Genomic DNA, 11,813 nt, shown 5'->3' on the forward strand with positions numbered 1-11,813 from the left:
ATGTTGCTCCTGTCCTCAGTTGTGATGCTGCTCCGCCAGGTGATACAGCCTGTATGTGGAGCTACAATACCTATACTTGCCACCAGGGGGCAAAGAGCACATCAAGACCATAGACCAACAGTCCATATACACATATTTTTCATTAGGTTAGGATATAGGTGGAAAAGATTTATTCAAACTTTAAATGAAAAAATAATACCATCAGCTTCCTCTCGCTTCTCTCTAGATAGATCCTGCACTCTTTTCCTCCATTTTCCTTCCTATTCTGGCTCTCATGTAAACACAGTCACACTCTCCTCTGGTTAAAGTTTACAGTATTAATCACACCCACCTGAGTCCTTAGAGCCGCCGTAGAATACACACACACAGCTCGATGGTAGAACTGTTGAATAGCTGAACAACTATGGGGTTTTTATTTTTTCATTTATTTCTACTCTTTATTTTCCCAGGGAACAGTTGCTCTATTCAGTACCACCTCACTTCACACTCATTCGGTTAGACATTCACAACTGAGAGCTGCCCAGTTCAACCACCGTTTTCTTATGTTGGCAACAGAGCAGCTTATGAACCATCTCAGGATATTGGGTGGTATAGGCTACAACCTATATATAGACCTTGTTGTAACTAAATCTTTTGATGAGTTCAGGATTATGAGACATAATCTATAATCCATGCTTTTGGATTATATATGGATGATATCTTGCTGGCAGCAAATTCTACTGACATTAGTGTATGGCAAGAATGAGTGCCTGGTTTTGTTGGTCAAATCTCTCTGTGCTTCTTGGTATTTTTAAACCTTTATTTACCTGGGAAAGATTTGCAGAGCATGTGCTCTTTTCAGCAACGCCCAGTTTCACATTCACACAGTCAGACATTCATATTTGGAGAGCTGCCCAGTAAAACCACAGCCTTCTATTGTTGGCCAGTGAGCAGTTTCACTGGTGCAGTGGGGGGGCTAAGCGCCTGGCTCCAGGATACCTTCAAGGTGATTAGTGAGGGAACAGCATGTCCCTTTCATTTCCTTTCACACAGATTTTTCCCAGCCGGGCATCGAACCAGTGACCTTCAGGTCTCAAGCTTGCTTGTCTAATCGCTGCCTCCAGTGTGTGTGTTGTGTTATGTGAGGAACTATTTTTAGTTTCTGAACACTGGCCAGACACTAGTGCTCTAATTTGCTTTCATAAAATAAATATCAAATAAACAAAGAGCCATAAACACAAAGAGTCATCACCTCATTTGTACCAAAGAGCATACAACTAAACAAAAACAAGAACTGACACTAGCATTTACCTACAGTATATTGTATATAGATCACTAGTTCTGTTCATGCACGTTATACACTTATTTATTATAGTTATTGTATGAGGATGATGATGACTTATGCCTATGTATTATTATTTGTTGTGACCTGATGTGTGCCAATGCTAAATGTTGGTCGCTGTAATGTTTTAATGTTGCCCAATGTCTTTAATGTTTTTAATGTTGCTCATTCATGTGCATGACAAATTCACTTTGGGGCAATAAAGGTTTCATTCATTCATTCATTCACACACACAATCAGAAAAGTGTATGCTAGGTGTAAATAAAACAACTAATGTAAGCTTGATGGAAAATTACAGTAGAACTAAATCAGTACATTGTAACACACATTTCTGGTGCATCTCAAGCAACTAGTTACTAGGCACTTTGTTATAAAATCTGACAACCAGAAAGAGAGCAAAATATAGTTCAGCAAGGATGTAGTAAAAAAAAAAATAGGACTTCACCAACAACAACAAACACAGGTTCTACTCGCCAGTCGCAGAGTTTATTCTTTTAAATATACATAGACTTTCCCCTCCCGCCCATATTAAATACCCCACCACCCTTCCCACCCTCGTCTTCCCTCCCTCCTCACCTCACCTCACCTCACTCCCCCTCCCTTCTCTACACCCTCCCGCTGTCCTCATCCCCCACTCTCCCTCCAGAGAGAAAGCTCGTCTGGCTGAAAAACACACTCTACTTTGTGCAGCATATTGCTTATTAAGACATTTGCGAAAAACATAAATTAAAAATACTACAGCTTGTTTATTTTTTGTTTGTTTGTTTTTTTTTCAATTTCTGCTCCCATAGACTGTTCTGAACAGAATCTAAAAAAAAAAATTTTAAAAAAAAAATAAGAAAGAAAAATAATAAAGCACAGTGTCCCTCAGTCTGGCTACATCAAATAAACTGGATTCCCCTGCTATTCATGACATGGTATGACCCTTCTGGCTTGCCATACTATACACAGCGGTCCGTACCATGGTGGGTGAGATGGGAAGGAGGGAGAATTATTCATCTGTAGACTTCGATAGAGTTTGTCCTGAGTTTGGTCAGTCGGGTCGGCGGCGGGCTTGTCAGACATGTCAAACAGTAGACATCCAATTGGTTGATTCCGTTTTTAGCCCTCGCTTCACTAGTGTTCCTGCGTCTCTGCTCATCTCCTCTCCGCTGGTCAGAAAGTGTGTGTGTGTGTGTGTGTGTGTGTGTGTGGGTGGGAGGGTCAGTCACCTCATTCCTTATTCACCCCACATTCTGCGATGTGTTTACTGTTCTCCCACAATGTGTATGCGCCGTTTGCGGCGGTCTTATCGAATCGCAGGTTGTGGAGTCATGATTGGTCCGGCACTGGGGGTGAGGGGGGGGGGGGGGGGGGGGGCGAGGGGTGGGGGTGAGGTGGTAGAGGATTGCAGGCAGAGTGAAGGACAGTGTGATACGGCACTAGAGGATAATTCAGGTGTTTTGAGTCACAAGGCATGCATGTTTTAACACTGAACTTAGTCACCACCAGAAGTGTTCAGTTGTGACGCATGTACTATGCTGTGCATGAATCATGTCAGTCTGTTTTCGTTGTTTCCGGGTGTGTGTGTCGATGTTTGTGCATTTCTTTGTTTGTACAGATGAAGCCACTGTAAAAGTCCCACTTTTGACTGCATATGTGCTGCTGGACAACTGCTGCTCTTGTATTCCATCGCAAATGGGAAGCGTTTTGGACAAAAAATAAATAAAAAAAATCAAGCTTTGCTGTTTTACAGCGGTTGGAAGTTAGGAGGAATGACCTGCTAACTAGTTGGTTGAGCGACATTAAGAGTTTTCTTTTACAATACACATTTGGTTTGACTGAATAATTTACTGATGCAGGATAAATGCACAAAGGGGGACTTCTACAGTGACTACAGCTGTATTGTATGTGTACATGTGTCTTGTGTGCATGTGACGTGTGTCAAGTCTTTTCAAGTTTTGTGTCCATCATTCTAGCAGTCTGTGCCCCTCCCTCCTCCTTAGGAAACGGGGGGAGGGGCTGCGTTGGCGTTGGGGTCAAAGGGTGAAGCACGGGGAGGAGGGGCGGGGGGGGGTCACACGCGGGGGGAGTATTTAGGGTTTCTTGGCACCTCGGTGAAAGATTTCAGCTCATAAGGGATCCCTGTGTCCACTTCGATGGATTTGCGGGAGAATAGCAGCCGGATATCATTGTGCAAGTAGATCTTCCCAGATTTGGAGCTCTGGAATCTGAAAGAGTCAGACAAAAAAATGTGTTAGCAAAACACTTTTCTCTAATAATTGAAACAGAGCATTGCTCTACAGATGCAATGATTGGCATTGGCATGTCCTTATTCCAGTGTATTAAGCTGTGTATTAACCTATGGAAAATGATTGTACTCAAGTACTAGTGTTAGTACTTAGTAATCTCACAAATACATAATGTCTTTTCAAGGCTGTAACAACATAATAACACAACACATTCTACTTCAATTGTGTAACACAAAGAGCACTTAAAGAGCATTATTGTAGCCTTCCGATACTTTTCCATAAGTCAATATACTGACTAATAAAGCCATCGTAAAGTCAAGTGCCATCAAAACTTCAATTACAAAAACACATGCAATCAGCTGAAAGCTGGACCATACCTGAGGTGTATCAGGTAGCAGAGAATCTTCTTCCTGTCCAGGGCTCCGCCCCCTGGAGGCCCCTCCCCTTTCCCCTCAACCCCCTCCTCTACAGGCACCAGGAAGATACGGTGGCGCAGGAAGGTCATGTGATTGACAGGCATGTCGCCAAAGTTGTAGGTCACCAGGAACATCTTCACCACAGTTTTGTTGGGATTAAATAAGGTCTGTAGACAGATATCCAAACAAAGAATTCAGTCAAGTCGGCAAATCAAAACAGCAAAAATGACACTGCTGGCAAAGCTTTTCAAATTAAACTCAAGTGTAAGGGAAGTTATGTTTTATGTCTTGAGTGACGTGTGGAAAAAAAAACTCCTGCACACTGTTTTGTACTTGCAATGACAAGTACCTGACCTTCACAAGATCAAAATGTTGCATTTCTTCTTCTTAAAATGTTGTGATTACAAGTAAGAGACAATGTGTGTGAGTTGTTTCCAGACGTTTTATAGGCAACCCGGCCTTCTCCTACACACCTGTAACCAACAACACTCAGGCGCGCAGAGAACCTACTGTTTGAATGTGTGTGTGCAGCAAGGATTAGAGGGAGAGAAATACAGAGGATGAGATGGAAATGCGGAGAGAAAAGATGAGCTCACCACTTGAATGGTCCCTGCTTTGGGTATGCTGTATCCTTTCTTTCCAAGAGGCTCGAGGGAAATCACCCCCTATGAGAGAGAGAGAGAGACATCAAACTTTGATTAAACATCCTGAATCACTGTAACAACAAAATCACACTTATTCCTTAGTGCATTTACATTGACGTGGACTAGGTGCAGTGTTCTACATCAGGATCCAATAAATGTAAAGAATAAAAAACTTGCATTCCAATGCAATGCATCTGCAGCAAAATGATGCAGTGGTAAATAAATGTAAAATATACATAGGTAGTGTATATGTGTATACAGGGGACAGAAAAAAATAACAGAAACACCAAATGACAGAGGACTAACTGAAATAACTACATCACAATTTCAAAGGCAGCTTATTATGTTGAATGCTAATTAGCAGTGAGTTAGCTATAAAAGAGGTCTGATAATCACCACGTTTATATGTGGGTTTATATATGTCAAAGCAACATGAGACAACTAACAGAGTTCCACAGAGTCAAAACAGCTGGTGCCCAAATTGCAGGTCCATCGGTCACAAAAACTGACAAATTATACAACGTGGCAAGAAGAGCAGTTTCAAAAATCATACGCCAAACTGCATCAGCAAAGAGGAACAGTGGTTGCAAGTAGAAGCAGCAGAAAACTACGGCCTCAAAAATTACCACAGAATTTAATTAAAACCTCTGTGACAGTCTCAACAAAAACTCCTTATTAGGTACTTGGTATTCACATATTTTTATATATGATTATATGTAATGAATGCAATGTGCACCGTGCTAAAGAAGGACAGATGCAGGATAATCATAAGGATGCAGGATAAATGCATGGAGGGGGACTGACAAGCAAACTGCATAATTTTACATCTGGTTCTGATGTAGCAAGCCTACATATACAAAGATTTCTACTCTGATCACTGATTTTGCTATTTTAAGTAGTAATTTTGCAAACAAACTATATGAATTAAATTACATCACTGAGATGGCGCACATCAATATGCATTTGATCCTTTGTCCTAGACAAAGCATCTACACATAAACACACAAAACCACATCCACACAGACTGACCAGGAAGGGTGAGGGTGCGCTGTGCTCTGAGATGTCGTAGTAGGTAACCTGGACAGGCAGGGTGGCGTGCTGCGGGCAATAGGAGCCGCTGGCACCGATCTCCGCCGTGAAGCCTTCGATCCGGCCCGACGGGGAGAAACGGCCTTTCAGTATGGACTCCTGTGACACAATACACACACACACACGACAGAGGAGAGAGCACAGAGTCATGAACCGGAGCCTAAATAGTTTTACACTGTGAAACTCAGGGTTCATCAGGGCAGAGTTTCCTGTAACACTGTGGAGTCAAGACTGCCCTAACAGAAGAACACCCCGCCTTGACTGGGAACTCCCGAAAACAATCTAAAATTCCATATTTCATGTATTTATTTTCATTGAAACCAAAGCAGTGTTGAACACAGCATCCAAACACACATCTGCTGGCCAAAACTGACACTGCGAGCAATGAGAAGTATATTTTGGAGGCATCAGATCGTGATGAGCCAAGTGACATTGTTACAACTTTACTTAACATTAATACCATAATATCTGCACACCCTGTCTAAAACTTTGGAGGTTAGCTACATATGCAAGAAAGATAAATACCTCAAGATATTTTTTGATGCCATTCAGTTGGTTTGTGTTGCCAACCACAACACAAACCAACTGAATGGAGATTATTTTCCTTTGCATTTTAAGCAGAAATGGGCAACACTTTACAATAGCCCTATTCCAGTGTATTAACCTGTGTATTAACTCATGTTAAAGTATTGTAAGTACACAATATTACTGTGTAGGTACTTGATGAAAATCTCTCTAATACACGCCTTTGTAAGTACATTATGTATTGGGGATATTTTCATCAAGTACCGACACTGTAATATTATGTACTTATAATACTTTTCAAAAGGTTAATACACAGGTTAATACACTGGAATAAGGCCATTGTAAAGTAAAGTGTTACCAAAAATTAGACATTAAAAAAGATTTAAAAAAAACAAAAGTGCAAAATAGTAGGCTTTTTCCGGTGCCAGGCAGAGGCTCTACAACAACAATACAAAAAAAGCTAGTATTATATACAAATACAGCAGGTCAGTTGAGCTAAAGCTAAGGACTTGTCAGTGAAGGAGTTTACATCAGTCACCATATTTCTGAAACTCCTCTTCACCATGTCAGTGCGCCTGGGTCCACTGGGCACTTCTTTTTTTAGCTAGTAGTGTTGAAAAGATGCTGGTTGTGGCTGTGGTTGTTGCTAAGTGATAACTGAACTGTGCTATTTGTTTAATGTTGAAATAACTTCTGGTGCTCTGGTCGCTAAAAATTAAAAGCTGTCAGCACTGGAAGGAACACCGAACTGTGTCCTTTTCATTGAAGATATTGAGAAAAAGAAGCCAACCTCTGTCAAGAAATGTTCCTAGTGGACACTTAACCTAAATGAACTGGATGTTAGTTTTGTACCTCAAAGTTGCCCAGTAGTGATCTGCTGATGGAAGATGACGGCCAACTGGAACGTGTGGAACGACTGGAGTCTGTGTGCCTTCCGCTGCGCAGCTGGCGACTGCACAAGACCACAAACACACACAAAAACAGCAAAATTAGTCTTATTACAACTTAACCAATATGTCACATGCCACTGTCTCAGTATACACACAAGACCCTTTAATTCAGTTTAACATAAAACCTACCTTTACCTCCCACCTTACTAACAATTAATTTCCCTTTGTTTACTTCCCTGCAGTCTGTCTACAGAATGCCATGGTATTGCCCTGTGTGCTCATATCCATCCACACATCTGCACACACACACACACACACACACACACACACACGCACACACACACACATACACAGAAGCACAAGCTCTGGCCCCACCCACTTTCTGGAGTTTGTAATGTACTTGCTCTATCTCGTTCTTTTTATCCATTTTTTATTATCATTTGTTTTAATCTGTACTGAAAAAGAAAACACTGTGAAAAAGTAGTTGTTAAAAACACTTGACTTAGACAAGGGTCAAAAATAGGACAGGTACAAGTTGTGTGATGGTGGACTCACCTTTTCAACCGCAGCCCACTTTTTAGCCTCCTCCCTGATCTAGTGCAGTCTGTAGCACTCTGAAGACAGAAAGAAAAACAATCAAAAAATTTTTTTTCCTCAATAAAATTTCCTCCACATCACATGGCTTCTCACAAACATCTGTACAGGAAACACTGAGAAATGTAAATTGCTTGAAACATTCAAAATACAATTCTCTGCTGTACTTATTCAGGAAATGATAACATATTGAAATAATGACCTTATGGACGTGTGTGTGTGTGTGTGTGTGTGTGTGTGTGTGTGTGTGTCTGTGTGTCTGTGTGTCTATGTGCATGTGTGAGGATGCAGATGCGAGAGAGAAACTTGTATGCAACTGTGTATGTCAGGTATATCCTCTTACTTACTCGGCACTGAAAGCTGGACGTTCCCTCACGCACACACACATTCCCCATTTCCAGGCCGCCGCTCATAGTAAAGGCCACCCAACTGTCAGGTGGCCCTTCGCTAGCTAGCTCTGCCCTTACAGCTAACGTTTCCCTCGCGGTTAGCTCGGTACTAGCTAACCCTTGGTTACGCAGGCCCTCCACAGAGCATGGAGCTCTTTGTCAGCTAGGCCGAGCCTCGTCATCGCCGTCGCTCAAAATCACAGAGGGCATCTTAGAATATCCTCCTCGTCTCCCTTTTCCACGTCTTTGAAAATCTCTTCTCCCTCTTCTCACCTTAATTTACTGCTTATTTCACGGTTCCTTGTTCCTTCACTGTCCTCTCTATCCCTGTTTTGTCTTCTTGTCTTTTCCTTACCTCTACCTGTTTCTGTCTGTGCCTCCCTCACATGTACTCTAAACACATCTAGTCACAGTGATCCCTACACTATATGAAACCTATGGAACTAGTGAACCCCTTTGTCACCATTAGTACACCCCCCACCCCACAAACACACACACACACACTCTCACACTCACAGCTCTTTCTGGCCTCCCTGTGTTCAGATATGGCCAATTCACTTCCAGAACCATTTTTAGGCAGGGGGTGGAGTGTGTGTGTGTGTGTGCGTGTGTGCGTGTGTGTGTGAGAGAGAGACACAGCACACTCATGGGAGGTAACAATGGAAGCTCCCTCAATGGGCTTTATTCTGGAGCTACTCAGCCTGTTCCAGCATGCGGTGATAATGAGCGCGCCATCACTTCATTCTTTCACTTTTACTCTTTCTCTCTCTCTCTCTTTCTCTTCATCTATCCTCGGCTACTTCTCCAAGACTGTCAAGGCTCACAGATGGCTTACCATCAAAAACTTCTCCTTATTTTGTATTAAAAGTATTTAATGTTCTATGCATATGAGAGACAGCAGGGGAGCTAAAAATGGAGCAGTTACTGTGTTTTGGTCTAGAACCGTGGATGTATTTGCATGCAAATGTACACATGTTGTTTGTGCACATGTACAGTGTGACACAATCACCTAGAGCTTATATGGACTAGAATATCACCTAGTCATGAAACAAAAAACTCTCAGCTCTCATTTCGTTGCTAAGCACTTTATCATACATGATCATGCTAGGGTCACAAGAATATTTGTTACATTTTATTGTTAGGGTGCTGTGGCTCTGACCCCTTGCATCATTAATATAGTGGGTTTCAGGTGATGTAACACACCCTCTGGCGGCCATATTGGAGGTCCTCAGCTGTTGGCTAGCAATGGCTGAGAATAGATGATTGCATTTCTAAACTTAAGGCTTGGCCGTATCAACAGTATTGATTACACATTGTACATTTCTGTGTTGCTTTTAACTGGGAAATTAGCATTTCACCACGGATTGATTTTGTGTCAAGATAATGGCAACTTGTGAGCTAGCTAGCTAACCATGATTGTCTTGTTAACACAGCCAAGTTGCAAAATAGCTAATGTTAGCTAGAAAGAAGCAGTAGTAGTGACTAACAGTTGTGTGTTGACATCAGCCTTTGCTAAAAGTTATAGCACCAAAGGGGCAAGGGCTAAAGACAAGGCAGTTTACTGTGTCACAGTAATCTAAATTTGGAAACAAATCTACCTAATCAGACTATTCACTTTTATAATGTTACCTACACCGTCTAGACTCGCACCCACACCATGACAATTTTTTAAATTTCTCTCTCTCTAGCTTGGTTGTCATATGATTCGGCATTATCTGTGCACAGCCAAGGACCTTATTCAATTCTGTGGCTCTTGATAAGAGCGTCAGTACCTAAAATGTCAAAGATGTGTGATGAGTGTATACATTCTTGCAGGTGTGTGTGTGTGTGTGTGTGTGTATATGTGTGTGCTGACCTTAGGCCGGTCCCGTGCAGAGGGCAGCAGGTGGTTCCAGTAAGGGGCGGCCTTAGCATCTGTGCTGCGACAGGAGGCCAGGCCCAGTCCTGGGGCCAGCAGTGCCAGCCGGCTCCTCTTGGAGGTGGAGGGTCCCTCGTCTTCTGAGCATGATTCCCCCGTGTCGCTTGGGGAGAGCAGCTTCTTCTTGGCCAGGCAGTGGCCTCCGGAGGATGAGCGGAGGCCGTTACTGCTGGGGGTCTTCTCCCAGGATGCCAAGCCATTGGAGGAGGAGGAGGCAACCTGGGTGGCACTTCGCTCAGGAGGGGAGGACTCCAGCCCAGCTCCCCACTCGGTGGCCTCTCCCGGCTCCTGGAGCTCTGTGTGGTGTGGGGGGGAGAAGGGGCCGGGGGAGCTGGTGGGGCTGGCGGGGCTGGGAGTCTCGTATGTGGACGTCTCATAGGTGTAGGAGCCAGGCTGACCTGCAGATGAGCCGTTACCACAGCTCTCATTTCCAGGGCTGCCGAGTGAGTAGGTGGGTGTGCGCCCCCCGTTAGATTGCTCGATCCTGGGTGAGGTGCCCAAGGAGTGTCCCTGGTCGCAGGGATGCCCATGCGGGTCGCACATCGGGGGTGATTTCGGAGAGAGTGGCACAAACACGTCCGGAATGGGCCTGTCATGGTTGTGCTGGGTGGGGCGTCGGGAGGGGGTGTGGCTAGGGGAGAGGGGTGGAGACCTGGGTGACAGCCCCCCCTCAGAGTCTCTGTGCTCCATCAGTGTGCAAGAGTAGACAGGACCGGGCCCACCGGGGCCTGTCCCTAACCCTGCCCCAACACCTGGGGCTGGGCCTGGCCCACACAGCACCCCTCCCTCCAGCATCTCACTGTCTGGAGAGTCCCCCAGGTGGGGGCGCTTGTGAGTCAACTGGGGCTCCTCCAGCCCCCTCTTCACCCCCAGCCGGACAGGCCTCTGTTGCGCCTCAGTGTGGGGGTCTGTGGAGGTAGAGAAACCCCCCAACTGGGAGAAGATGGAGAGCTGGTAGACCTTTTGGAGCCGCAGCTCCTCCTGGCCGAAGGGCCTGGGGGCCCCTGGTCTGACACCAGGGTCTAGGCCCTGTGTTGGGGCTGTAGGAGGAGGCAGGTCCCCCTCCTGGGCTGGAAGCTCTAGCGGAGCCTCTTTGCGGGCTAACTCCACGTGAATGTGCCGCATGGTTTCTATCAGTTGGAGCAAAAGAGTCTCAACTAACTTTTGTGCAATGGGGTCAAGTAGGTCCTAGAAAGTTCCAGGAGGCAGAGCAAGACGTTCCAGAGGAATAGGAAGTCCTATAGTCCCTGCTGTGATGCTGCCATGCAGTGTGAATCAGGAAGCTGAGCCTCACAGCACCTGAGAGGAACAATATGTTACGATTCATGACAGACTGATACTGATAGACTGTACTAGTCGGGCAACATGAAATAACATCCACAAGTCAAATAACATAGAAACACAAATAACAGAGAAAATGAGAAAAAAATGGCCATTAGACCCAAATTTTTGCAGCACTAAAATTTAGCAATTTAGCAAAAGCAGCTTAGACAAGACACAATTCTAATTTGTCTCATGCCTGACTAACTGTGATCTATTGTGGTTTAATCAGACTATACCCAAGAAAGCATCTCACCTCTGTGCCCGTCCTTGTCTAATTCTGCCCGTCTGGCCACTCCACATTTGGCACAACATCTGGAAGTTGTGTCCAAAATGGTCTACCACATGAATCCATCTGTCTCCATGGCAACTGCCAGGGGATAGCACCAGCATCCCCAGATAGGTAAACAGGAAATGGTCAGAGACTCCAGAAGAAGTGGGAGTGGAAGAGACGGGCACAGGAACTATGGCCTGGG

General features: G+C 44.3%; 1 protein-coding gene across 1 annotated transcript; it reads right to left on the reverse strand.

The window, feature by feature from the left end:
• Positions 1–1,907: 1,907 nt before the first annotated feature.
• Positions 1,908–11,803, reverse strand: atosb (atos homolog b). The gene is made up of 8 exons (XM_071897684.2): positions 11,594–11,803; positions 9,955–11,316; positions 7,672–7,730; positions 7,079–7,178; positions 5,642–5,800; positions 4,565–4,633; positions 3,930–4,135; positions 1,908–3,531 (listed from the first exon to the last, which is right to left on the reverse strand). Exons 2-8 carry the CDS (start codon positions 11,140–11,142, stop codon positions 3,378–3,380), a joined length of 1,935 nt encoding a protein of 644 aa, XP_071753785.2. The 5' UTR covers positions 11,143–11,316; positions 11,594–11,803; the 3' UTR covers positions 1,908–3,377.
• Between the last annotated feature and the right edge of the window lie 10 nt (positions 11,804–11,813).

The sequence above is a fragment of the Centroberyx gerrardi genome, chromosome 8 (assembly GCF_048128805.1).
Source record: "Centroberyx gerrardi isolate f3 chromosome 8, fCenGer3.hap1.cur.20231027, whole genome shotgun sequence".
Lineage (NCBI taxonomy): Eukaryota > Metazoa > Chordata > Actinopteri > Beryciformes > Berycidae > Centroberyx > Centroberyx gerrardi.

Coding starts and splice junctions, on each gene's coding strand:
- atosb (XM_071897684.2), bottom strand. CDS start 11,142: ATGCGGCACATTCACGTGGAGTTAGCCCGCAAAGAGGCTCCGCTAGAG. Junction 7,179..7,671: donor AGTGGGCTGCGGTTGAAAAG/GTGAGTCCACCA, acceptor GGTCTTGTGCAG/TCGCCAGCTGCGCAGCGGAA. Junction 5,801..7,078: donor CACTACTGGGCAACTTTGAG/GTACAAAACTAA, acceptor ATTGTGTCACAG/GAGTCCATACTGAAAGGCCG.